At 39.2% G+C, this 27,484-nt stretch overlaps 1 protein-coding gene across 1 annotated transcript in view; it reads left to right on the top strand.

Annotated features, from left to right (window-relative positions):
• The window catches only part of LOC134754442 (uncharacterized), a 47,500-nt gene extending 25,677 nt beyond the window's left edge, over positions 1–21,823 (top strand). The window contains exon 2 of the mRNA XM_063690770.1: positions 20,647–21,823. Within this exon, the coding sequence (XP_063546840.1) occupies positions 20,653–21,174 (522 nt within the window). The 5' untranslated portion in view covers positions 20,647–20,652 and the 3' untranslated portion in view covers positions 21,175–21,823. The remainder of the gene's footprint in view (positions 1–20,646) is intronic.
• The last annotated feature ends 5,661 nt before the right edge of the window (positions 21,824–27,484 follow it).

Genomic DNA, 27,484 nt, shown 5'->3' with positions numbered 1-27,484 from the left:
GACACAAATCATTCTAAAATATTGAGAATATTGAAACGTGCCCGCCCGTCACCCTTTCAAAATTCAAAAAGTTCAAGCTCTGCTACCCAGAGACTGTCCTGTCCGATAAGCTTATTGCCGGTGACTTTTGCACAGGGTAGCGGATGATGGAGAGTTTATTAAACGCATTATTTGGAGTGACGAAAGTTTGTTCACGCGAAACGGAATGTGGAACAGGCGTAACGAGCATATATACGCAGAAGAAAATCCATTTGAATATCGTCACACAGGACACCAATACCGTCGGTCGGTAAACGTTTGGGTGGCAATTCACGGAGATACAATAATAGGCCCCGTTTTTCTACCTCCAACCCTTAACAGAGAGGGATACTTGAACCTTTTAGAAACGGAGCTGTACAATTATCTACTAGATTTGCCAGTGGCCGAAAGACGACGTGTCTGGTTCCAGCAAGATGGAGCGCCAGCTCATTCCGCAGCTGAAGTGCGTGAGAAATTGAATGACATGTTTGGACGTCATTGGATAGGCAGATTTGGGCCACGCCGTTGGCCACCTAGGTCTCCAGACCTAACACCCTTGGATTTCTTTTTATGGGGCACTTTAAAAGACATAATGTACAAGGAGGAATGCAACACCGCGGACGAGATGAGGCAAAGGCTTACAGTTGCCTTTGAAACACTCCGCAGGAATTTCCGGAACCGAATGTTATCACAGGTCCACCGTCATTACACGGGCACGAGCAAGGCCTATTGACTTCCTTGGAAATATATGACCCTTCATAATTGCGTATGTGTTGTCCGTTATCAAGATAAAGTTGCCAGTAGTTAACATAAAAATATTTTACTATAGCAACATTGCTCCCAACGTGCTCCCAACTGACTTTCTCTATACAACTTTGGGAACAAATAAGTTATCTTTATCAAATATTTTGATTCGTGTTACACTAGCCTACCAATTATGTAAATAATAATTATTAATAATGTTTTTTTCGATATAAATTATTATCTATTTCAATTTGTCTGATTTATAATCTTTGTCAATGTCGCTAATGTCGCTGTCCAACTGCTGTCGCTGAACATCGACGCGCAAATTTTATTTATCACTGAACCAGAATATACCTAGGTGCTGGTAATCATGAACTACGGCAATGCCCATAGAAAATGTGCCAAATGCGGGGCCACGGCTTCAGAAGACATGTCAATAAAATTCCATCGCTTTCCTAAACCGGGAGTGGGAACAAATATTTTAAGGTACCTAAATAATATTTTCAGGGGCAGGTGGACCAAACGAAAAGGAGCAAAAAAAAGTTTTGTATGAAAAACAAATTCGTATCTGAAGCTACATAAACTAATTACAAACATAGATATACCGTATCCTATTTATTGTAAGTACAAAGTTCAGAGCAAACTAACTACTTGTTTTAAAATGAGAGCGTAAATACTTTTGTATGGGAAACCGAGCTTGCCGTGACCCTTAAGGTGTTGTGTAACCCGTGCGATGCCGAGGCGAATCGCTAGTCTATTTATACGACGTACTATTTCGAGTTTCCAATGTAATTAAACATTGTATTTAAATGGTGTTTTTACGCGAATAAATTATTTATAGGGCAGCAGCTTGGGCTACATATTGTTGGCCTGATCAAGACTGGTCTTCATCACTAAAATCTCTTAAAATGTTTTATGATAAGAACAAAGTTGTTTGCGGAAGACATTTTGAAAATTCCTGCTACAATGATTCAAACAGGACAGTCCTCAGCCGGTATGCAGTACCAGGGACAACAGAATATGTTGTCAAAACTTTATATTTATTAAAGTCCACCATATCAGCAGCTTCAATTGTACAACAGGTAAATATTATTTTAATTATGATGACAGTGGGTTTTACAAGTCATTAATTTAATAATTATCATTCCAAATAAGGCAGCCTATTGTGCTGATTCTTATCAATAGGCGGGTCCACACGAACGATCCGGCCTGCAAGGAAATCGCCGTGTGAAGCAGCTCGGCCGGTAGAAATGAGATAAACGTCTGGGTTACTGTCAAAGCCATTTTTAGGGTTCCGTACCCAAAAGGTAAAAACGGGACCCTATTACTAAGACTCCGCTGTCCGTCTGTCCGTCTCTCTGTCCGTCTGTCACCACGCTGTATCTCATAAACCGTGATAGCTAGACACTTGAAATTTTCACAGATGGTGTATTTAACGTAATGTAGTAATAAAACCGAGAAGCAGAAACGAGATTGTATTTTAAAACGTATAAATAAAACCAAAATTAGCGAACTGTCGGACACTAAAAAAAAGGATGTACAAAATTTGCAGAAATAAAGTTAAAAAAATTCAAAGATTAAAGAAAAAAATTGAAGGAAAAAAAATTAACCATATTGAAAATATAAGCAAGGACGAATCCGTCAGAACATTGTTTAATTTAAATTTAAGTCAATCGTTTGCTTTATTGCTCGAGAGCCAAATTCTAAATTGCCAAAGACCCAAGCAAGGCAGACAGTATAATTTAGATCAAAAGTCTTGCTACCGTCTGCTTGCACGAATTTTTTCATTACCATGCCCGTCCACATTAAATAAATTGCTGAATAAGGTCCCCATGAAGCCGGGAATCAACCAACAGGTCTTCGCTGGATTGAAATCAATGGCCGAAACATTTGCAGACGATGAAAAAATGTGTACCCTGGTGTTTGACGAAATGGCAATTAGAAAACATCTCAATTACAACGCGCGATTGGATTGTGTTGATGGCTTTCAAGACCATGGAACCAACCACGGAAGAAACGAGATAATTGCTTGCAACACTTTAGTATTCATGTTATGTGGTCTAAGAAAAGCATGGAAACAACCTGTGGCTTTTTATTTTTCGGGTAAATCGTCGACCGCAGACAGACTCTCGGTATTAATTCAAGAGGTAGGTTTTTACCTAACATTAATACTTACATACGATATAAACATGCACTTATTTTGAACCGATTTCAAAATTCCAAAAGGAGGAGGTTTTCAACCCGGTTAATTCGTCAGATAGTCAGGACATACACTTACACATTGTACACGAGGCGATATTGTGCGCGCGACCTGTAAGCGAGCGCGCAATAAGAAAGTCGATGTGTGTAATGACCAAATGCACACGCGTTTCATACGACGTTTTTCAACACACTTGCGAGGAAAAAAAATACATATTATTAGCAACCAGTTACCTCAAGTCAGTCGGATTATCATTCATTAGTTCATTACCTCACAAGTTCTATAATATAATGAAAAACCGGCTAAGTGCAAGTCGGACTCGCGCACCGAGGGTTCCGTACTTTTTAGTATTTGTTGTTATATTTAAAAATATTGCCGAAAATGGACTCTTCCCATTAAGAGTACCCGGCAAGCTCGGCCGAATTGCACCTTTTCATACAAACGTAGTTTCGCTCTCATTTTAAAACTACGTGTTGGATTGTAATGAAATTTTCCACATACAATTACATGAGGTATATCTAGATCTGAAATTAGTTTATATAATAAACGAACTAGAGCAAAAACAAGTTGTGTGTGAAAAACTTAAATTCACTGTATTTTTTTAACTAGGGTATCTGAAGCTACATTAACTAATTACAGACATAGATATACCTTATCTTATTGTAAGTACAAAGTTTCAATGCAATCTAGCTAGTCGTTTTAAAATGAGAGCGGAACTACATTCGTATGGAGAACCGAGCTTGCCGGAGACCCTTAACCTGAGACCCAATTATAGTTGAAAATATTTGTAGGGACGCAGGATCTTTAGGGGCCCCGGGCTATTGATTGACCGAGCTAAATTTTCCGTTGCAGCTTTAGCAAAAATGCTTTCATAATTTATGCCTGTTCCATTAAGACCATCCCGTTCGGTCATTTCCCCCACCTCCCACGTCTCTTCCAGTAGATACTATATATTCATCCATTGCATAATTCGACTTAGATTCATAACATTTATTTCTTCTCCTTATGACCTCAGGAATGCGTGGTGTTGTTCGGGTTCCTCACGAGCTCGTTGTATACCTATCTTAAAAAATAAATTTACAGGTACAGCTAAATGGGAGCACATAAAACAGTTTTATGATAGCGACAATCAAAATCCCCCTTCGTGTACGCACCTGCCCTGACTGAGAGACATATCAATCCAAACGCCAAGCAAAAAATGAGGGTCAAACTTGCTGCTCAAGTGTTTAGCCATTCTGTAACGGCTGGTATGTTGGCTAAAATAACTACAAGTAAGTTTCTATACAAATAAATAATTAATGTTAAAATCAAGCAAACAACCTACGTTATTAGCAATTAAGTCCCGTTTCCTCAAGATGTTTTCCCTCACCAAAAAGCGATCGGCGAAACTTCCGGCACTTGAAATAATAGAACAAATTTTCATGACCAAAATGTCATCCCGAGCGAAAATTCAGTAAGTAAGTAAAAATGGGTAAGGAATGGCGATTGACTTATATATTACTTCATAAAGACTTGCCTCACGGGGCACTAAGAATGGTGTCAGTACAGCCGTGTCACGCAAACGAATTCGAGCCAATCGTGCAGTCTAACGCAACTAGTTGCGACCAATCGTGCGCGTGATGCGAACTCGTCAACCAATCGCGTTGTGGCAATTATTCCATTAATGTACCTACATAATATTCCTCGATGACCATTGATTGATTAGTTATTACCAGTGTAATAAAATTATATTAAGGAATACGTTAAAATTGTTTCAGACGAACTGCCCGCAGAAGCTCACGCAACGGCGTTCTTGCTCAAGAAGTTTGATGACTTGTTTGATGCACTTAATGCAAACTCACAAGACCTAAGACGTGGAAAAAAATATAGTACAAACAGTGTAGTGGTCACTCGTAGTCCCCATTTAAAGTATTTGGCTGAAATGAAAAAAATTGTCACAGACATGAAATTTTTGAACGCTAGAAATCCGCCATCGCAATCGGGTTGGGTTTAGGCTAGCCACAGTCGCAGACAGGATAGATGGCGCTTTCTGGAAATACTGGAGTAGCCTACATGTTTATAATAGTTAAAGTATACATAGATTACATACATAGATATTGTCACTAACATAGGTTAAGAGTTAATAGAATAAGTAACTAAATAACTAAATAAGTAACACAGCCCGGACGATTTCGAACGTGCGCACATTCTAGCAGTTTCCGCCCGCGAGTCGGGCCACTGGTTAAAAGCTCTCCCATCTAGACAGATCGGCACTATTCTGGACCCAAGTAGCTTAAGGATAGCAATATGCTTGAGGCTTGGGTCCAGAATATGTGTTCCTCATACTTGCGTCTGCGGCAAGGATGTGGACCAGTTGGGCCGCCATGGCCTCTCATGCTCAAAAAGCGCCGGCCGAATATTCCGCCACGGCACCATTAACGATTTGGTACGTCGCGCGCTTGCCACCGTGTCTGTGCCTGCGGTTTTAGAACCCGTGGGCATGGCAAGGGACGACGGCAAGCGTCCTGACGGAGCCACTTTGGTGCCGTGGAAAGAAAGTAGGACGTAGGAAGGACCCTGGTGTGGGACGCAACTTGTGTCGACACCTTTGCACAGTCCCACATTCAGGGGACCCGCATTCGGGCCGGCGCTGCGGCAGACCAGGCCCAAGTACTCAAGCGCCGCAAATACTCAGCGTTGCGACTATGAGTTTGCGGCGCTCGCGGTTGAGACTTTGGGTCCCTGGTCAGCCGACATGAAAATATTCATGGGAGCACTGTCGGCGCGGCTGGTCGACACCTCAGGGGACCCAGAGAGGTAACGCCGCCAGTGTCATGGGGTCCATGCCGCAGTCCGACTTGTTAGAAGGGGTATTTTCTTTGTAATTGCGTTCGTTTTTTGTAGGTAAGTATATTTTATAGCTTGTGTGTTTTATTTTATTTCTTGGTTTAACTTTACCTGTTAAATTGTGTTTTTTATTAAATAAACAGCAATTACAGTATATCTTAATTATATGGACTAATAAATAAAAAGGAGTACTTTTTTTCTATTCAACATAAATCAAAGTCCAGTAACTAATATATTATGGAAATTGAATTTCTGAAATAAATAATTATTTAATTTAATTTAATTTAATTTTGAACGATTACTGCAGTGGAAAGGCTCTGGGAAAACCTAAACAAAATAGGAATTAAGTCCCTATCCACTCGACGATTAAACCAGGATCCTATTGAGAATTTTTTTGGGTGTGTTAGATATAATTTTGGATCAAATTATAATCCAACAACATCACAATTTATAGCGGGGTTTAAGACCGCCATAATAACAAATCTAAAAAATTCTAGTAACAATAAAAACTGTGAGGATGACGGTGCAATTCTGACAAATAATATGAAAAGCTTTTTGACAACGCCTGACGCTCAGAACGTAAACATCTATGAATACGACATTACTGATGATGACCAAACAGAGGAACACCCCGATAATACAAGTGATGAAATAGAAACACTGTCCTCGGAGGCACAAGCATGCGCCTATGTGTGCGGATTCCTTATAAAAAAATGAATAATAGCTGTAATAAGTGTAACGCTCTATTAACGTCGAATCCGGGAAGCGAAACCGTACACATATTTACGGAATTAAAAGAATACAGCCAAACCAAAACCAGTTTGAACTATGCGAGTTTAAATCTTGTAAAAGCAGAGGAAAGGGCAGCAGGCTGCTGTAAATCCTTTCTTGGTGAAAGTTTACACTTAGATAAGATACGAGAATTGACTGTCATGATTCTCCAAACAGAATGTAAGCCGTGGTTTGATTTTTTAAAGGTATGTCCTCAACATTATAAAACGAATATCGATGATATTTTACGTCACGTGTTCATAATAACTATTAAACGTCATATTATTCTAGAGGCAGAGGAAGAGGCAAACAAAAACGCTCTAAAAAGAAAATTAAGTATTTAAAAAAAATGCAATAGGTAAAATAGGTTAATTAAACGTGGTTAATTAAGCTGAGTAAATGCTTTTAGGATGACAAGTGAGATGACAAAATGGCAAATTCATTGAAACTTTTAAATTCATATTATTTCTGACTAATTTTCTAAGTAGGTACTTACTGAAAAATCTTGCAGCCCATTAAAAATTTTAACTAGCATTTAAGGAATTTAGATATCGATGTACAGTACCATAGGGTATTGTAGATTGTTGAATGTAGACAAAACTTTTAATTCCGCACATGAAAGTAAGACCTACGACCTAGAGTCACGAGTTACCTAATGTCATTACGGCTGGCGTAAAATTTAACAAGCAAATACTTTTCCTTTTACTTTTATTTTCCTTGTACTCCAAACCTGTCAACCGTCATCGTCACGATTTTCAAATGACCAAAGAGTCGAGTAATTGCAACCGCGCTGCTATATTGCGTTACGATTAATAAGTCGAATGAAATGAGATTATAGTTCATACCGGCTTGTATAAGGCTTGTGTGGGAAAATGGCATTTTGATGACTATCATAGAACTAGTAGCATTCGAGTTATGATTACTTGATATCATTTTCATCATATATTTTTTTTATTTTTGTTATATCTATGCTTGATATTCTTTCGACTATTTGGCTATTTATACGATACTCTTATGATATTTACAGAAGTAATAATCTGAGAGAAGTGCGCCCAAATTGCGTTGAGAGAATGTGCTCAAATCCTTCTTTCGGCATTTTACAGATCCTCTCAACCAATAGCTGAAAGAGAAACGTAATGCTGCCCTTACGACATAATTTGCTAGTTCGGACATACCTTTAAAAAATCAGCCAAGAGCGTGTCAGACTATGCTCAGTGTAGGGCGCCGTAGTTTCAAGCCGAAACATACGCTATAATTGCCTGTGCACAAGAGAATATGGTTAGACAGACCCAAAGAAAGAATATCTATATATTCAGCGACAGTCATGCTGTACTTAAAGGGTTATAACTATGTTATAACCTTGCCCAAAGGAGACTCTAAACTGGTATACAATGGCGTCCAAGCTTTGAACAAGCTTGGAAAGCAAAACATAGTTCAACTGGTGTTTATCAATTTAATTCAATTCAATGATTTATTTTTAAAAAAATGATAAAAATAAATACATTATACACGTCAAATTTGTAACCCAGGGCACGAGGGATTAATAGGCAATGAAAATGCAACTAAGCTTGCTAAAGCTATAAGTAATTTTATTGGAGCGAAAACTGTTTGTGAGACTCTCACAGGGAACCATTATATCGGCTATCAAAGAAGTTCAAACACCAACAAGAATGAAAATTTATGTACCTAATAATTTTGTTTTATTATTTATTTGACGTGAAAAAAATTTTTTTTTTCACATTAGGTAGAAAATAATAATAATAGAAGTCACATCCCGTTAACCTATTAGCATACCTACCCTTCAATAAAGGGTAGGTATACTACTCCTTTTTCCAAAGGACAAATGAGTAAATGGGTCAGTCGCTTTGGACGGTGAGTAAACTGAGTGTTTAATAATAATTGTTTAATTCTATTGCTGGATTTTTTCCCCGCTTACCGCTCCACTCCAGTGGACAGGCAACCTAACTTTTAGAGCCATACTCTAGCGGCGTTTTGACGCCGCAACGGGTCTCTAGTTATTATATATATACTATATAGTTTGTCTAGCTTTTACTTGAAGAGTGTTTTACTATATCCTTTTTGATATGACTTGTTAAATAAAGGAAAATCTGAATAATCCTATTAGCAAGTGCAATAACGAAATTCCCGCTTTAAATGACAGATAACGAAATCGTAGATGCAACGACACCAAAACTTTTATTTTGTTTTAATAATACTTTCGGCCAGTAAGACTTTGATAGTTGTCTCTTTACTTCTGGGACAGCATTTACAATATAATTTTTAAGAAAAAAAATCCGTCTTCAATGGGGGATGCCGCTGAAAGTTCACTTATTGTTGATGGTGCACTCTTAGATTCCAGACAATGAAATGAAAAAGACAGCATCTTTTGCCTAATTATGTAGAAAAGGAGGTAAAACCACCAATTTTTCTAGTAGCATTTCGTTTTTGTAAGGGTCGCAGTTCTAACCTAACCCACTTTCCTAGTAGCATTTCCGGGTCCGGGTCTGGGTCCGGATACGAGTCCGGGTCCGTGTCCGGATGTCCGGGTCCAAGTTTGGGTCAGAGTTCGGTCCGGGTCCGGGTCCGAGTTGGGGTCCATGTCCAGACCCGTGTCCGGGTCCGAGTCCGGGTCCAAGTTTGGGTCTGGGTCCATAAGGAAGAGAACAAATCGACAAACGTGAACTATGTGTCATTGAAGAGTTCCATTCTGATCATCATCAGCAGTTCCACTTCATCAAATGTCACTTTTTTAAATGTAAATGCTGGATTTGTTGATGAAAATACAAAAATCACAATATGTATGCCTTTCACAATTGAGGAGTTCCCTCGATTCCTCATGGATCCCATCATTAGAACTCGAGCTTGACAAAAATGTTTCTTAAAAACCTAACTTGCTTAACAAACATAACGAAGAGGACAAATCGCCAAACGTGAACTATGCGTCATTAAAGAGTTCCGTTCTGATCATCATCAGCAGTTTCACTTCATCAAATGTCACTTTTTTAAATGTAAGTGCTTGATTTGTTGATGAAAATACTAAAACCACTATATGTATGCCTTTAACATTTGAGGAGTTCCTTCGATTCCTCATGGATCCCATCATCAGAACTGACCTTTGACAAAAACGGGACCAATCTGTATATATATACTTACAATTAAAAAAAAACAAATTTTAAAATCGGTCCAGAAATGACGGAGTTATGGAGTAACAAACATTTAAAAAAAACCAACCGAATTGAGAACCTCCTCCTTTGAAATCTTGAAGTCGGTTAAAAAATAAAGTCATATTAGATTGTTTAATTTTTCTCATTTTTATTGCAATGTACTTAGAAAACTTTTGAACAACGCAATTTGACAATCTTGATTTGCCGTTTTCTACAATGCCACAATTGCATTTCCATTTTCACAACTTGTTTTATGCTATTAGGAATATCATGTTAAGAATAAGTTATACCAAATAAATGGATTTTATCTTGGGTAGTCAGGAAGTCTCTCCAATCTAACCTTTCACAGAGGTTTTTCTATGGGACACAAATTTCTGTAAAAATGGCAGTACACAAAAGTAGAAATTCCATGTAGCTAACCTCAGTGTGACAATCATAAAAGTTTAATATTGAAAAGTTTAATAAGGCATAAATTAGGTCATCAAACTACGATTGTATTTTATTTTATAGAATAGTATCTACAGATTACTATAAAAAATGCACTGCTTAAAAATTATCACAAAATATAATGAAAATTCCACATAGTGTGCCGCCACTTTTTTCCCGAACCACTCCTTACGTAAACAATGTAGTTCATAAAAATAGTACATTTCGATGCTATTGCGGAAAGTATGTCATTACTTCACGAGTACCGAGATATCTCACAAGACTCGGGACGAGTGAAGAATGACATTTCCGCACGTGTATCGAACGACGTTTTTTTAATACAGTTGCGAAATAATAAGAAAAGCAACAAAAGCAAGCAAGGAATGGAATTCGAAACTTTTATATTATTCATTCTGTGACATCATTGACATTTTTTTTTTTTTTTAACATTTATGGCCTGGAATCATTGACATTATGAAGAGGTGTTTTTCTAGCTTTTATTCGACTAGAATAGATTTTGTTATTATTATTGAACCCACTTCAAATGCATGTTCTATAAGACAGAAACAATTGTAAATATTAAAACATTGTACTAATATTACCTAAATATCGTTATTATAAATTATTACAAAAACAATATCGAATGTTGCCTTTGGAAACTTAAAACATTCTTGCAGTAAGAAAATACGCCTCTTGTTTGACAGGCGTTCCGTTCCATTCAGACAACTTATTAAGAACGGTTTTTCAACATTAAAAAATAAACGTGTTATAATACTTATAATGATGAAGAGGTAAGTAATAAAATATGAAATATGCATATTTTTTTGTATTCTTACATTAACAGTAGGTTTTTATGTTAATTACGACGTTTAAAAGAAACTAATATTAACACTCATCAATAAGTAGTCATGAATTGGAACAAGTAAAAATTGGAAAAGTAAAAAGCACTAGTTCGCGAAAACCAACTTTCCGCACGCTAAACAGCCACGAAAAGTAGCACTTTTTGAGCAACTGTATTAAAAAATAGATTTACAAAACTGTTTAACGCGTGCTATGCGTATCAGATTTATTCGAAGCTTAGAGCGCTGAGATTCGTAAGCGCCGTCGCTGCCAACTATCCTAAATATTTGTGACGTGAAAATACGATACCAAACTCATTACGACTGGCCGAACAACAGCTTCAGCTCACGTAAACATAAATATTTAAATTTATTTTGAAACGGGTCACTCATGTATTATTAAGTCGAATAGCTCGACATGTTTCAATCGAATTTTCGAGGATCACGAGCTTACGTAAAATAAAAGATAAAATTACTCGCAGGTAGGTAGTCATGGCGAGTATGGCGATATTTTTGCCAAAATCTTTTTTTTCTGTAGTTTATTACCCGGTTTGCTTTTTTCCCAGTAGTAACAATCCCATTCTCATAATTTTTCAATCTTTATGTATCCGAATTTATAATTTCGCATTCACTTTTGTTCTTAAAAGCACCGTTTCTGTTCCATTATTTCCCAATGTTATAATTATTTATTTTGGGTGCCTTCTTGCCAGTCCTGTTTATGATTATTTTAGCACCGGTGTATAAAACTTGGGTTTACAGTTTCTAAAACTTAGGTAAGAATTATCTTATCGAAAATACCTCGTCAACAACCACTTTAGATTGGATTATGCACGATCTACAAGTACTGGAACTATTTAGTAACATTCAGGCCGTTTTTCAACAGTGACATAGACAGAGCTTTTCAGTCATTATAAAACTTCATTATAATTAAATTAACATCTTTTTCTCAAAAATGGACGGCAAAATCGACGTTGCCGGTTAAAAAGTAGGTCGCGAAGTGCGTAGTTTATGGTCAGTCAAAAAATTAAAAAGTAAAAACATTGCAGTCTCGATTTCGGGACTGCAATGTTGCATACAAATTCCATTATTTGTCGAGTTCCAAACTTTTTAAAAGTTGGAGTGGCCATATCAAATGAAGGCATAGGTCCATTAAACAGCCAAACAGATGATCAGTACTTATTATTACAATGTTGGTACCGCGACTATTTTGGTGTCTCAAATAGGTTGGCGTATTTTCAGCAGAAAAATAAACTTCTATTTTTAATTAAAAAAATAAAAAGGCGGCAAAGCAAATCTTTTTACTTTTTTCTGTGAAAATATATACATAATAACGTTGCTTCTGTAAAATATTTCTATTATATTTGTGTTTATTGCGCCATTTTTGAGAAAAGCACTATATATGACTCGGCTGGAAGGCTACTTGCTGGCTTCGGATTCAATTAAACGGACGACCTTGGGATTCGAGGATTCGTTTTAATCCTCAGCCAGCAAGTAGCTACTTCCGAGCCTCGACAATAATGTACTATATGTTTGCAAATCATTGCTAAAACAATAAACATGCATTCAACCAACGAGGCATCATCAAGTTTGCAGACAAATTTCCATTTTATGGAGAGCAGTCATGGTGGAACTACCACAAAACTGGAGTCTGCAGTGGTTTGATAGTGCTAGATCCAGAACAAAGGCAAGTTATCAGAGAAAAAGAGCATAATTGTATGCCGGACTCAGCCAGTCAAAAGACATCGAACAAAGCTTAATCAAATTAAAACAAACAGTCACTACAGATTATCGGATTATTTGCGGTTCGCATATTAGATTATCGGCGGTTCGCGTACGCGGATGACCTGGCAATAGCGGTTCAAAGCAACAACTTCGAGGATACTGAATTAACTCTGTCAACGGCATTGGACGGTCAATCGAGGTACTACAAAGCCAACTGCCTAAAACAAAACCCTACAAAAACACAGTTGTGCGCATTTCACCTGCGAAATCGGGACGCAAATCGACCGCTCAATATAATCTGGGACGGCGTTAACATTGAGCATTGCCCGAACCCGAGGTACCTGGGAATTTCCCTCGATAGAACTTTGTCTTTTAAGAGTCACTGCCTAAAAACACGCCAAAAGGTCACAACACGAAATAACCTGCTGAGGAAACTTACTTCAACGCACTGGGGTGCCTCTGCACACACACTCCGCACAACCGGCCTAGCACTCTGCTATTCGGCGGGTGAATACGCATGCCCGGTGTGGCACCGCTCCCCCCATGCAGGACAAGTTTCTTCAGCACTCAACGACACCTGCCGCACGATCACCGGTTGTCTGAAACCCACGCTGCTCAGTAAGCTCTACCCCCTGGCGGATATAGCACCCCCGGAGACCCGCAGGGAGGTGGCCTGCGCTGTCGAAAAACTCAAGCAGGAGCAAGACCCAAGACACCCTCTCCACGGCCACAAGCTACCATTGTCGCGTCTCAAGAGCCGAAAGAGCTTTATGCGGTGCACTACCGCTATCAGTGTCCCGCCACCCGAGAACCGGCTGGCACACTGGCAAAGTACTCGCGCCCCTCCCGATGACTACGTCCGTCCCGCCGAAACGCTCCCGGCCGGATACAAACAACCATGGCCGATCTGGAAAGCCTTAAATAGACTGCGTTTCCAAGTTGGCCGCAGCAAAGAGAATTTGGTAAGGTGGGGCGGCCTAAACGGCGCACATACCCTATGCGTATGTGGCACGGCTCCCCAAACGATGAGACACATGCTGTCCTGCCCAGCGAACCCACACACATGTTCCGAGCAAGATCTACGGGATGCAACAGACAGGGCGTTAAGCGTCGCTACCTTCTGGTCCCGCTTAATATGAAATGTATACGAACGAAACCATCGACACGAGAAGAAAAAGAAGACTACAGATTATAAGCCTATTCCACAACTTTATAAAGGCGAAATGCGGAAGTATACTTAGGCTACACGGCCTGTAGTGTAAGTCATCGGGAAACTTCCTGCATCCGTATTGAGTACATTCAAGGTGCTGCAAGAAGGTGGTTGTCTGTTTGCTTCTTATAAGTTTAGGTTCCAATTCTAAGTAAAATGCAAAAAATCGTAAGTACCTACATAATATTGAAGGACAGATGGTCTGTCAAACCATCGTGCTAATTAAAGGGGACGGCGGTGCTTGCCTTTGCAGATCCATTAGTTATCTGATATTCGGCAAAGAAAAAATGGCATTTACAGTTCGTAAACAAATTGTCAATTTTGTTGTACTTACAGCACTGGGATGAGTTCCGTATTATGTCCAATAATGGATATGGTGACAATTACAATACATCTGATAAGTATTAGGCCGATATGATTCAACCGTTTACATTTATTAATGTGAACTGGTGGCAGCAGGAAGAACATTCAACTTTGTGTTTGAAGTTTATCGTGATTGTAAATTGTACTTTAAAAATGGTACTACTACCAGATTGTCTAGCGTCTTCGCTTTTCTGGGCATGTAGCAGGGGGTCATTTCGAAGCCTATAAATCTATGGCCAAGAAAATAATTTCGAGACGTGTTGAAGTACTGGATGCCATTTCTTTGTCCTCAAACGATTCAGACTCGGTTTCTTCTGCGTAATCGTCGATCATTCTGTCTGATACACCTACAATATCGACAAAATGTACCGAAACTAAAAAAAATTTCTAAACGCGGTCAGAAATGCGCGCAAAAAAAATATTTTGAAATAAATTCTACACCACATCGGAAAGCTGTATCTAAAATTTAGATTCTAAATATCAGCAGGCACAACCAGACGTGCACAGGCAGGCTGCTGCTGTTTATCAGCAAGCACACCAAAATGTGCACAGGCAGGCTGCTGCTGTTTATCAGCAAGCACACCAAAATGTGCACAGGCAGGCTGCTGCTGTTTATCAGCAAGCACACCAAAATGTGCACAGGCAGGCTGCTGCTGTTTATCAGCATATAAACTCAGATGTGCATAGAGCAGCTCAGTCCAGATACAATAATCAGGTCACTACACTACCATGGCAAAACAAACAACTTTCAGAAATGTCTTACGATTCTGACCTAGCTTACGATAGTGATAACATTGGAAAAATTGGTAGCATGAGTTATAAGTGTGAGTTGTGTAATGCACTCAAGTGGAAAGATGAAACTAATGGAATGTGTTGCAGTAATGGTAAAGTGCAGCTCGAAGCATTACACACGTCTCCTGAACCGCTTTACACTTTGATAATGGATCTGCATCCTGATCATAGACATTTCATAAACAATGTCCGCAAATATAACAACTGTTTCCAGATGACATCTTTAACGACACAGATGATGATAGCAGAGAACGCAAGAGGCGATATTCCAGAGATACACAACATGCAGAACCACACAATCTGGATATATGTACGCCTGAGGCCAAGGTAACTATTATGAATCTAATATATATATTTAGTATATTTACACATCTTGTCCTTCACCATAGTTAAAAAACATTGGTAATCAAGAGAACAGCAATTTCTGTCCACATAAGCTTATCATATTTATTATAACCAAGTTGCTGGTGATGGCTTATTGTTGTAAACAATGTGATATGGTTGTATAGGTATATGTTCTATGTGAGATAGGTGTATTAGCTTCTCGCTCTATTATTCTGTGTGTCATGGCGCTGCTAGGCTTGCACGTAATGTTCTGTGTTGGTTAACAATAAATTCTATTAATTCATTTAAACCTACATTTCATTCTTATTTTATCTGGTTATGGGCCCAGGTCACTAACTAGAATGAATTGAGAAATATAGGCTTAAAGGATCGAAAAACTGTAGCGCTAAAACGTTTTTGAAAATACCGGTATGCGGGGCGGCGGCCATTTTGAATTATCGCACCGGGAAAGAAATTACTTGGTCGAAGTATTCGTTCAAGGAAGGAGGGCCTACAGGATGGAAGATAAAACGGATCCTACACAGATCGGGGCAGCTTTGACGTGGCGGAAGATTAAAAATGTTTACCTACACTTTTTTCTGAACACCCTCTGACATCAGATCAGACGATATGTATTAAACTGTAATTTTTGACGATATTGAATTTTTTTTATTCGCGCGAAATTTGGCAAAAAATTAATTTGCAAAAAAACAAAATAAATTTGGCCAGTTTACCTACAACAAAAGACGCCACTCGTCAACATTCACTACGGGTGTACTACCAAGTTCAGTTATAGCAAGGAAATCATCTAGATCCTAAAGAATACGGCTGGGCTTTGCAGCATATCTACCTTACACCAGTTGCAACACAGTTGCAACCTGCCCCGGAACACATTTTAAAAACATTATTTTGTAAATGTAAAACCAACTGCGGTGCTCAGTGTGGTTGTAGGCTGTAAAGGTCAATCCTGCACCAATCGTCTAGAAAACAGTTGTGAAAATTCAGAATCAGACATCAACAGCGATGCCAGCGACAATGACACGGATATTTGAAAGAAAGAAGAAAGAAAATACATTTATTTAACGCCACAACAGTTACATATATGAAAAAAAAAGGAAACATACAGACAAAAAACATTGGACGCTAAAATAGGACCCCACTTAGCATAATGCCGCGGTAATCCGCGGCGCTGGTTTTCAGTGGGGACTGTGAGTTGGTGGCGACACATACGCCAACGACACAAACAAAAAACACAGACAAAAAAGTAAGTAACTACCACAAAAACTCTATACATACTAAACAACAAAAGCGAAAAAATAAAAAACAATAATGAAATATAAAATGCACAATAAATTAAGTATATATAAAAAAACATAGAATGAAAGTATTTCACATAATTACATTTCTTATGCATCGATGAGGCGTAGGATAAGCGAATATTTTATTGCATCCGTACTGCAGCGGTGTTGCCTTACTGGCAATTCTGGTTGACAGCCGTAGAGTAAATTCTAGTTATTTAAAATAATTTATATAAAATTATAAATATGGCTAATAATAATGATAGTGACTTAACAAGCTCCTTCACTTCTGATTTGATTATCAACGACACAGATGATTCTCTCAGTATTAGCAGAGCACGCAAGAGGCGATATTCCAGAGATACACAACATGCAGAACCACATAATCTGATTATCAACGACACAGATACACAACATGCAGAACCACACAATCTGGATATATAATCGCTGTATATTGAACATAGTGATAGTGACTTAACAAGCTCCTTCACTTCTGATTTGATTATCAACGACACAGATGATTCTCTCAGTGTTAGCAGAGCACGCAAGAGGCGATATTCCAGAGATACACAACATGCAGAACCACACAATCTGATCTTCAAAATAGCGCATTTTACTATACACCGCGCCCAAATAATAATAAATACGCGTGACGCGTGACCCATCACTATCAATAAATCAGTGTATCACTATTATTAGCCATATTTATAATTTTATATTAATTATTTTAAATAACTAGAATTTACAAATATGACAGAAAATTTGTTACTGCAAAGTGGCAGAATTAAAATAAAACAACAATATGTGCTACTTAATCGTCTGAAAGTTACGAATGGCAACTAAAGATAAAGAATAAATATGAGGTACCTAATTTATGGTTAAAAGGGGAACCGAAACCAGTAAGACTATATATAATATGAGCATCTATTCCTCAGACGTGGAAGTCGATTTTAGCTGGTAAGTTTACTTGTGTACATCACATAATAAGTAACAACTATTTCATACAGAATTGCTACGCATCCCGAACGGAATTACCTTACCCTGCCGCGGCACATTGATTTCAGACTGACAGAATTTAGAGCCAACACTAGCGTCTCCCGAGCTCCGGCGTCTAGTCAACTTTATGGCTGCTGCTCGACGCAACGTTGACGCAACTGCGCAGCGTCGCCATTTTCTATAGCGCTAACTAAACACAAACGCTCAAAAGACGCTAGTGTGTCGTGGCCCTTCTCTCTAATTTATGTTTTCACTGCTATTAACCTAAGAAAATTAATAAAATCTGCGGAAATAATTCGTGTACTTATATTGACCGGGATATAGACCGTGATTACCTTTTGTATTATTTGTGAGCTCCCGATAAAACCCGATAATGTCCCGATATAAGTCTAGTGAAACTAACCGTGAATCATTCAAAACTCTAATAATTCGTGTAGTTTTCAAAATTGGTATTGTTATACCTTGTGGTGTCCAGATAAACATACTAAAAGTCCTCGAGGGTGGGGGGTGTGCCGAGAGTGTATCGGAGTCCTCGAACAAGTTTTAACAAAAAAAATCCTACAAATTTGGTTATTTCATCAACTTCTAACGTCATTTTGGAAAAACAAGATTAATGGTACCTTACTTGTACCTATTTTTGTAAAGTAGGTAATACACTAAGTATGTTTATAAATAATTAGTTAGCATGCAACAGAATCGATGTTCGTAAACGTTTCGCAGCTCTGCGTTTGTTACGGTTTCCCAAATAACAGAGTTAATGGCCCGCCTACGCGTAGCTATTTCCGACCAGGAATGCTACACCTTGTAGGTGAGGACCGATCGCCGCGCATATTGTTCTCTTCACTCCGCTAATTTAAATAATCCAGGCTGATATTATGACACGTCTCTAAGAGACGAATTTACAGATGCATTTATTTTCACACTTGGATTAAAAGGTCATCATCATTCGCTTGCCCTTATCCCATTCATTTGGGGTCGGCGCAGCATGTCTTTTTCTTCCATACCTCTCTCGCCCGTCATCTCATCACTCACTCGCATTCGTTTCAAAACTTTCATATCATCTCACAGTCCATCCACCTTTTCCTCGGAAAGCCCCAGTTTCCTGGATTCATTACACGATCTGATGCACCAGTATAAGAACTCGTGGCTCATTAGAATAGCCACCAGGATTCCCGTGAAAAAAGCCCGGATGTCCACCTCTCCCTGGAGTTGACAGGGCTGACCAAATCGTTAGGGCATCCTGAGGTACACATGGATCGCAGCGTCTCGGCATGGATAGAGAAAGGATCGGTCCTAAAGCCTGGGTTGGAGGAGGTAGGTGAGGACATTCGCAGCGCCTTTGTGCTAGACGTGTGCGCCGCGCCGGCGCGCCGCCGGGCTTTTTTACCACGCTGCCGCCGCCGATAAATGATCGGCGTGAAATCGGCGTGACCTTGAGTGTTGTTAATTAGCTATTCCAAGTTGGTATTTGAATTACAATATGGATTTTTTTGTATCATATACATATGTTACAGTTGTCAAATATACATCAATTATTAAGTTGCACAAGAAAGATGAGAGAGCGATAGGTATATGAAGTAGGATTTTTTCTTTGTGAATTTACATTGCCTCACATACGATACGAAGGCAGAATTCTCAGTCATGACAAGACTTACGAGCAACGAAAACACAAGTCGGGCTCATGTAACATGTGATCTCAGTGGAATAGAAAAGTAAAACTAACGGGCTAATGTTGCGACCATCGTCCTTTCTTATTTGCTTGCGTCTTAAACTGTATATAAGTCCAGAAAAATCTGAAAATATTGATGTGCGAATACTCTAGAGACCCAGTTTCATAGGCCCATCTAACAAGAATGAATGATAATATGACTTTGAAGCGATTCAGAAAAGCATATCAACTCACATTTGCTTAAAAAAAACTGGAAAAGATGCCTTATCTTATAAGGGTAAGCCTTTGTATATTGTATACATATAGGTATTTTGTTTTATTGTGATTTTCAATTGTCTTATGTACAGTCGAGGTCAAATATATCTTTACAATTGAGTGTGACAAAAATATCATTATCATTACATTTAAATACGTTTACACACTAAATGACAAAAACATTCTTACAAGTCTTACAACGCACGTGACAGTTTCATCTTTTCACTTAATGCACCAAAGTTCTGTATACAATCTGTCTTCCATAGAAACATTTTCACACATTATGACATAATAGGTTTGCATTGCATTGCATGCTATAGAATAAGATTTCCTGTCAATGTGCCCTAAATATGTTTACAGTTTAGCAGTGGCCCAGTGGCAGTTGAATCGTTACGTTCAAGCATACATTTTTAACCGACTTCAAGATTTCAAAAGGAGGAGGTCCCGCAGGACATCCCGCTGTTAGCTTTATTTCGTCTTCCCATCTGCAGAACTGTGGTCCTCTTTTGCGACTATATCCTCTAGGGTACCAGTTTGTGATTTCTTGCTCCACTTTCCTTCTTTGGAGCGCATCATATGTCCCGTCCATTTCCATTTTAGTGGGTCTATTCTATGTAAAATATCTGTGAATTTGGTATTTTCTCTTATGTCAATATTTATCACTCTGTCCCTTCTTCTAAACCCTAAAACTTTATAGTATTTGTTGTTATAGAGGCAACAGAAATACATAATCTGTGAAAATTTCAACTGTCTACAGCTATTACGGTTCACGAGATACAGCCTGGTGACAGACGTACGGACGGACAGCGAAGTCTTAGTAATAGGGTCCCGTTTTTACCCTTTGGGTACGGAAGTACAAACCCTCGGTGGGCGAGTCCGACTATCGTACTTATCCGATTTTTTATTATAAACGTCTAATAAAGATTATGATTATACATAAAAATACTTAATCAAGCAAAATCTGTTTGAGCTGGTAAAAATATGAGCAAAACTCTAATAAAAATACTAACCATGGTACTTTAATTTCAGGTCCCTATGCTCCACCATGGGCTCTTCACCGCCCTACTTCCCCGCGCGGGACAGCCCCAGCATCCTCGAGCCCGTCGAGGACCCCTCCCCGCCCCGCTCCCCCTCCCCCGTCCTCCGCGCCCCTCCCCCATGCGGCTCCAGCACTCCGGCACCTTCACGCCCCGGGACTACAGCAACGGCAGCTTCCCCAACGATGACAACAAGTCCAACTCCATAGTTGGAGTTTTTCCATCACCTTACACCTACGATCCTGAAGAAAGCGATTCCAGTTTAGCGCAGTGGCCGAGGCGAGACAATGCAGCCCCGAGCCCTTTCGTCTCCAACGAAAAAAGGAAGTTCAGCACAGCTACGTCTAATGAGGAATCCAACTCATTACCTGAGGTTATTGTGCGTGGGGAAGGCAGCGAACGCGGAGAGGATACAGATGAACCGCCAGCGAAGATCAGAAAGGTAACAAACTGTGCTACTATTGTCGCCTGCCTGACGGGAATAACAACAAGAAATGGCGGCTCTTCTGAAGAAAATTAAAGATAAAAGTTCTAGAGGTCTTAAGATCAACCATTCCAAGAAAAAAGTAATGGTAGTAGACAGGGCATTCACCCAGTTACCGACGCACTCGGCGATCGGCGATTACGAAAAAGCGAGCTAGTTTGTATATCTTGGGTTGATAACCAGTGCCGGTGGTTGCACCACCGAGATACGCCGCAGAGTTGGCATGGCTAATGTGCTATGGTTAACCTCGACAAGATCTGGAAGAACAGAGGTATTCGACGTGCGACTAAAGTGCATGTGGTCGCGATCCTCAGCAATGAGAAAACAAGAAAGAAGACGCGTCTCAGTAAGAAAAACCGTTAAAAGGAAGCCATAGCAGTCCACTAAGTCTAGCAAATTTCAAGGATTTTGGAGTCCGACATTTTTAATACGATAAGCCATGGAAATCATGAGAAAATGGAGAGTTACAGATCGGATCGTAGGTCATTGGGACCAGGTAATCCCTTACTGTAGGTTACTAGTGAAATCAAGTTATTATACTTTAAAAAATCTGTAGGGGTCGGATTAAAAACTAAGTAATTAAGTCCGACTCACGCTTGACTGCACATTTCTAATAGGTTTTCCTGTAATCTATAGGTAAAGAGCCATTTTGTATATTTTTTTCAAAAATTTTGACCCATCAGTAGTTTAGGAGATAAATGGTAATTTTTTGGCTATTTACTCAAGTAACTTAAAATATTTATTGTAAAATTCCAAAAAAAATATATTTGAGATTCTCATAATGATCTCTTTCATTTGGTGTGTGACATAATATAGTTTTAGAAACTTGATTTTTTAATTTTCTCATTTACCCCCAAAAGTGACCCCCATGTTTAAAATTCATTTGTTTACGTTAAGGATGACTCACGTTAGACCGGGCCGTGGCCGGTCCGGGGCAGGCCGGAGCGAGCCAACACAGGAGCTCTCAGGAGCGCCACCGTCGCCGGGCCGTTCCCGGGCCGGAGCGTCAGGGCTACCCGACACTAGTTGTATCTCCGAGCAACGGACTGTTTATGATAAATGTCACAAATGATTTTTTGCTGATTGAGCAGGAAAAATAGAAAGGAAGAATAAAATTAAGATTTTAACCCCAAGAGCAGCAAGAGCTGCTGTAATGGCACATGAAGTGGCTGCTGCGGGCTCCTCGTGCAGACAATGGGGCGTACATCCACTTTGTCGTACACGTTTGGAAAAAGGAGAATACTCGACGTTATGTAAAGAGCTTTGGTTGGATTCTACAACCTATTGGTTGGACCTACGACGACGACAATTTTTTTGATTTTTTTCATATGACCCAAGACTCTTTCGAAGCCATTCACGACAGGATTAAACACCCGTTTGATCAAACAAACTCAAGATTTCAGGAACCAATATCCAGCAAACACCGTCTGGCTCTCTGTTTTACATTTTGATTAATGAGAGAGTGAGACGCAATGCACATTGGACACAGATCTTGAACAAGTGGAATACCACCCCAAGAGAAGAATTGAGTCTCTGGCTTGTCAGGAGGCCCCGGGATGCCAGGCCTTTGCACATAGCATGACCGGCCACTGCTCATCCGTGCCACTCCCGAGCCCCGGTCATGACGTAATGCTTTCCATAGAAAACAACGCTCCGGAAGCTCCGGCCCGGCCACGGCCCGGTCTAACGTGAGTTATCCTTTACATGTCCGTCTTTGGGTCATAACTTACGAATGTTTACCAAATTTCAACTTAATAGGTCCAGTAACTTCGAAGAAACTAGGCTGTGACAGACGGACAGATATACAGACGCACGAGTGATCCTATAAGGGTTCCGTTTTTTCCTGTTGAGGTACGAAACCCTAAAAACGAATATCTCTTCGACCTAGCGTTTTCCCGGCCTAATAGCGCCAGGGTCCGCTTTAATAATGAATATGACTATGGCATAATGGCAAACAATATTGATGTAAACAACATTTAGAGCAAAAAACAAAGTAAGTCATGATGTTGTTAGGTACATTACCTTTAGGATAAACCCGTTACTTTAATAAAGCCCCTTGTGTTAAATATGGTCGTAGTAAAACATGATAAAAGAAGCGATGAGAACTGAGATTAAGGCACCCATCGAACAAACCCTCTAGGGGCCCTACCACTGATATTTTGTCTCAAATACAGCAAACCGATAGATTTTAATATAGTTTTACAATATCGACATTCATATGATAACAAAAAATATATTTTATTATATGAATATTGTACAATAATTTATTAATTTAAATATATTTATTAATGATCTCATGTGTATTTAGAATAATTGTTTTATGACCCGGTTTTTTTTGATATATTAATAATTTACTAAATACAATACAATAAATATAATAATATGTTATCAGTATCTAAGCTATTGATATGCTGTGCCCTTACAGGGTCCATGTGAGACATTGTATATTATAATTTACATCTATACTGTAACATGGTTGCAAATGTTGCAATAAAGAATTATGAAGTTTAAAATGATAAGTTAATTTAGGGTTTAAATGCTGGGGGACCGGCAGCCATCATTACAACTCAAAAGAAGCTAAACAAGAACACAGTCAAATATTTAAAATGAATCTGCGTTGCACGCGGCGATATTTCCGCAGGTTGAGGCGAGATTGAGCGAAGCCCAACATGGTTTTCGACCGTGCGCACCAACGGTCACCGCAATCAATATTTTGAACAAGATCTCAACTGAAATATAAACTGTTCTTACTGAGTTCACGGAGGTCACTTACAGCAATTTTTTCAGCAATTTCAGCCTAAATTATCATTAAATCATGGCTTCGCAAATATCAATGGGCACAATTGAGAAGTTAATTGGCAGGAAAAACTACTCGACATGGAATTGATTTAGGCACCAAATATAATGACCACCAAAAAATACTCTGGTACCCTAAATAAAGAAATCGCTTTCACCAAAACAAATACTAAACAAAAAAATAATGTCTAAAATTACAAAACTACCACCTGTTTAAATCACGACTGCACTTCAAATTGTATTCAAACACCAAAAAACATGAATGATCACTAAATATAATTAATGATCACCAAATCTTGAAGAGCAAATTAATGCAATATTTTCACTTAAATAAACCACTATGATTACCAAAAAATGTATACATATTACCAAATAAAGTAAAATTATGCCAAAATTACTAGCCCCTCCCGCTCAATCCCCCGTACACCTCACCGCATGCGCCGCGCTCGCCTGACCCAATCCTCAATTTAGTCACGCGCCACGCTTACATAAAAGAAATGCTACTAGAGAAGTGGATAAGGTTAGGTTAGAACTGCGATCGTCACAGAAACGAAATGCTACCAGATAAGTTGGTTAGGTTAGGTTAGAACTGCGACCCTTACAGAAACGAAATGCTACTATAAAAGTGGGTTAGGTTAGGTTAAAACTGCGACCCTTACAGAAACGAAGTGTTACAAGAAAAATGGGTTAGGTTAGGTTAGAACTGCGACCCTTACAGAAACGAAATGCTACAAGAAAAGTGGGTAAGGTTAGAACTGCGACCCTTACCGAAACGAAATGCTACTAGAAAAAAGTGACGAAGCGGATTAATTAATTTGACATTTTCCTGGGCGCCTCATGTCACTGAATTGAGCAAAAAGCCGTTTGGATCGCTCCATTCTTCAAGGCGCCTGCAGAACTTTCTTCCACTTGACACCAAAGCCATGCTCGCTCGCTCTCTGTTACTGCCTTTACTCGACTACGGCGACGCTGTGAATCTTGACATGACAGAAGAGCTCTTGGACAAGTTAGAGCGCTTACAGAATGTCTGTATAAGATACATTTTCGGCCTACGGAAGTACGATCATGTATCTTACTACCGTCATAAACTCAATTGGCTTCCAATCCGCCGCCGCAGAGATCTTCACACTCTTTCTCTTCTCTTCAATGTTCTTTTTACACCTTCTTCTCCTATATACCTCTCTCAAAAATTTCAATTTCTGGCTGAAGGCAGTGGCCACCGTCTCCGTTCTAGCGCGAATTTATCACTTGCCATCCCCTCTCACAAATCTCGTGGATACAACAAGTCCTTCGCAGTGCGTTCAGTGAAGCTGTGGAATGAGCTGCCAGTTTCGCTCAATCGCTTGCGTCGTTCAAGGAGAGGTTAAAGAAGCTATGGTTATTCTGATTGATTAATGTGCCTATATTTGTATTGTATGTTGCTTTATATTTTTCTAATTCTTTCCAATTTGTAAGATAATGACCAAAAGAAGGCTGAAAATGCTTCATACCCAATTTAATGATTCTGACACCATGCGCCAACGTGATGCAGTGAAAAAATTTCATTGAAGCCAACCGTATATCTGCAAATCATTGAAAAAGGTTGGAATAGTATGCCGAAAGAAGGTAAGGGCACCAGAATATACAGAAAAATAAATTTCGACCATAAAAACCCAATGCCGCTGACGACCGGCAGATGACCCAAAATTACGCAGGAAAAAGTTTCATCTTAGATGATGAAAATTATTTTCTGTTGAGCAAATTTCATACCCCGGGAAATGATAGGTACTACACAAGTAATAGTTCTACCACGCCTTCGGATAAAAAATACAAAATCAAACACAAGTTTGAGCAAAAGGTTATGCTGTACGTATGTCGTAATTTCCGAAAGAGCAGTTTCAAAACTGTGGTTTAAACCTAGTGTGGTTTAGCCGTGAATCAAAACATGCTTGAAAAAATATTAATGCCATTTATTCAGAAATATCACTCCGATGGCAAGTATGTGTTTTGGCCGGATAAGGCGTCGTCGCATTATGCCAAAAAACGGTCAGTTTTCTGGACTCCAATAACATCCCATTTGTACCAAAATACCGCAACCCAACAAATCTTCCTCAATGTCGGCCAATTAAAGATTTTTTCGGGTAAGTATTTGAGTTAAATTGGTTTACAAGAATAATTGGAGCCGAAAATTTTGCTCAGCTGATTAAGAGGATAAAATCTTGTGTACGCAAAATGGATAAGATTGCCGTCCAACGTTCTTGTGCGACTATTTTGACTAAGCTCCGTCGAACAGCTGATCATGGACCATATTCAAATGTGCATTATTAGTTTTAGTAAGAAAAACAGTGTATTTTATATGCAATTATACTTAAGTTAGATTTTAGACCCTGTTATATAATTTTTTCACCACCTTCAATAATTCTCATTTTTTTTGTTATCACCCGTTATAAACTCGAAATGTGACTCGAGATAAGGCCCTTTTCGAGAGGTGCTATCAAGAGGGGATATTGGGCGGTCCACTATTTCCTTTATACCGCTCTTACGCCATCACTGACATCAACACTGGCTGGATCCTAAAAACAATAAAAAAATATTTTAACCATAGCAAGCCTAGGGCAAGCACATATTGCAAATAGCCGTAACGTAAGCTGCCTTTCCTTGACGTTTGGAACACTATTTGGCCACGGCAGTTCGCAGTAATTTTTACTAGATAACTGATGTCCCCTAATTTACTAGCCGCCTGAGGCGCGCCACCCGGTTGACTCATCACGTATTCCTATATCGGAGTGAATCACTTCTACGTCAGCTCGGCTAAATTCGGGAAACGTGACGAGAAATATACGAGGTGTTATTTATAAACACACTGAATGATTGAAAATGCAGGCCGAAGTGACTGTTTATATCGTGCTTGTAAGAAAATAGCCCTGCAAATTATAAAACAAAATTCCATTACTTTATTTTAGAAGTTTATTCAGCGGTTTAAAACATTGTTTTAAGGTAATTGATCGTTTTCGTAGTGAACATTTATAAGATTTTAGTTTTCAATTCCTAAAAATAGAATAACAAGTTAGTTAAATATGCAGTTTTCCGGGATAAAGACTATCCTATGATTCCTACTTATATTGTCCTTCCCCGGGACTCAAACTATCTCCATACCAAGTGAAAATCGTTTCAGTAGTTCAGGCGTAAAAGCGTAGCAAACAAGAGTTCTTTCGCATTTATAATATTAGTAGGGAAGTAGGGATAATTGACATTGACTTTACTACGAGGGTAGTCCCAGAAGTACCCGACCTGACACACTTAAAGTACGCGACCTGCGTAAAGGCCAAAGCGGCCTCAATATTCACTGCGTTCGCGCTCACAGCCCCCGAATCGAACCGCAACTTCCCCCAACATCGACTAACAACGTGGCATCCAACAGTAAAGCTAATACTGACCCGGCGACTAGCTCAATTACTAGCCACCCTTAAGAACGAAGCAAAATTGACTAAACGTATACCTAAAGGCGCTCGTGCTCCTGTAGCACGAAGTCTGGCGGAGTGCATAGCTAGAGTGGTGGCAGAAAACAGGA

The sequence above is a fragment of the Cydia strobilella genome, chromosome Z, assembly GCF_947568885.1.
Source record: "Cydia strobilella chromosome Z, ilCydStro3.1, whole genome shotgun sequence".
NCBI lineage: Eukaryota > Metazoa > Arthropoda > Insecta > Lepidoptera > Tortricidae > Cydia > Cydia strobilella.
Note: the sequence above shows the minus strand (reverse complement) of the source record. Positions and strands in the feature narration are given on the sequence as shown.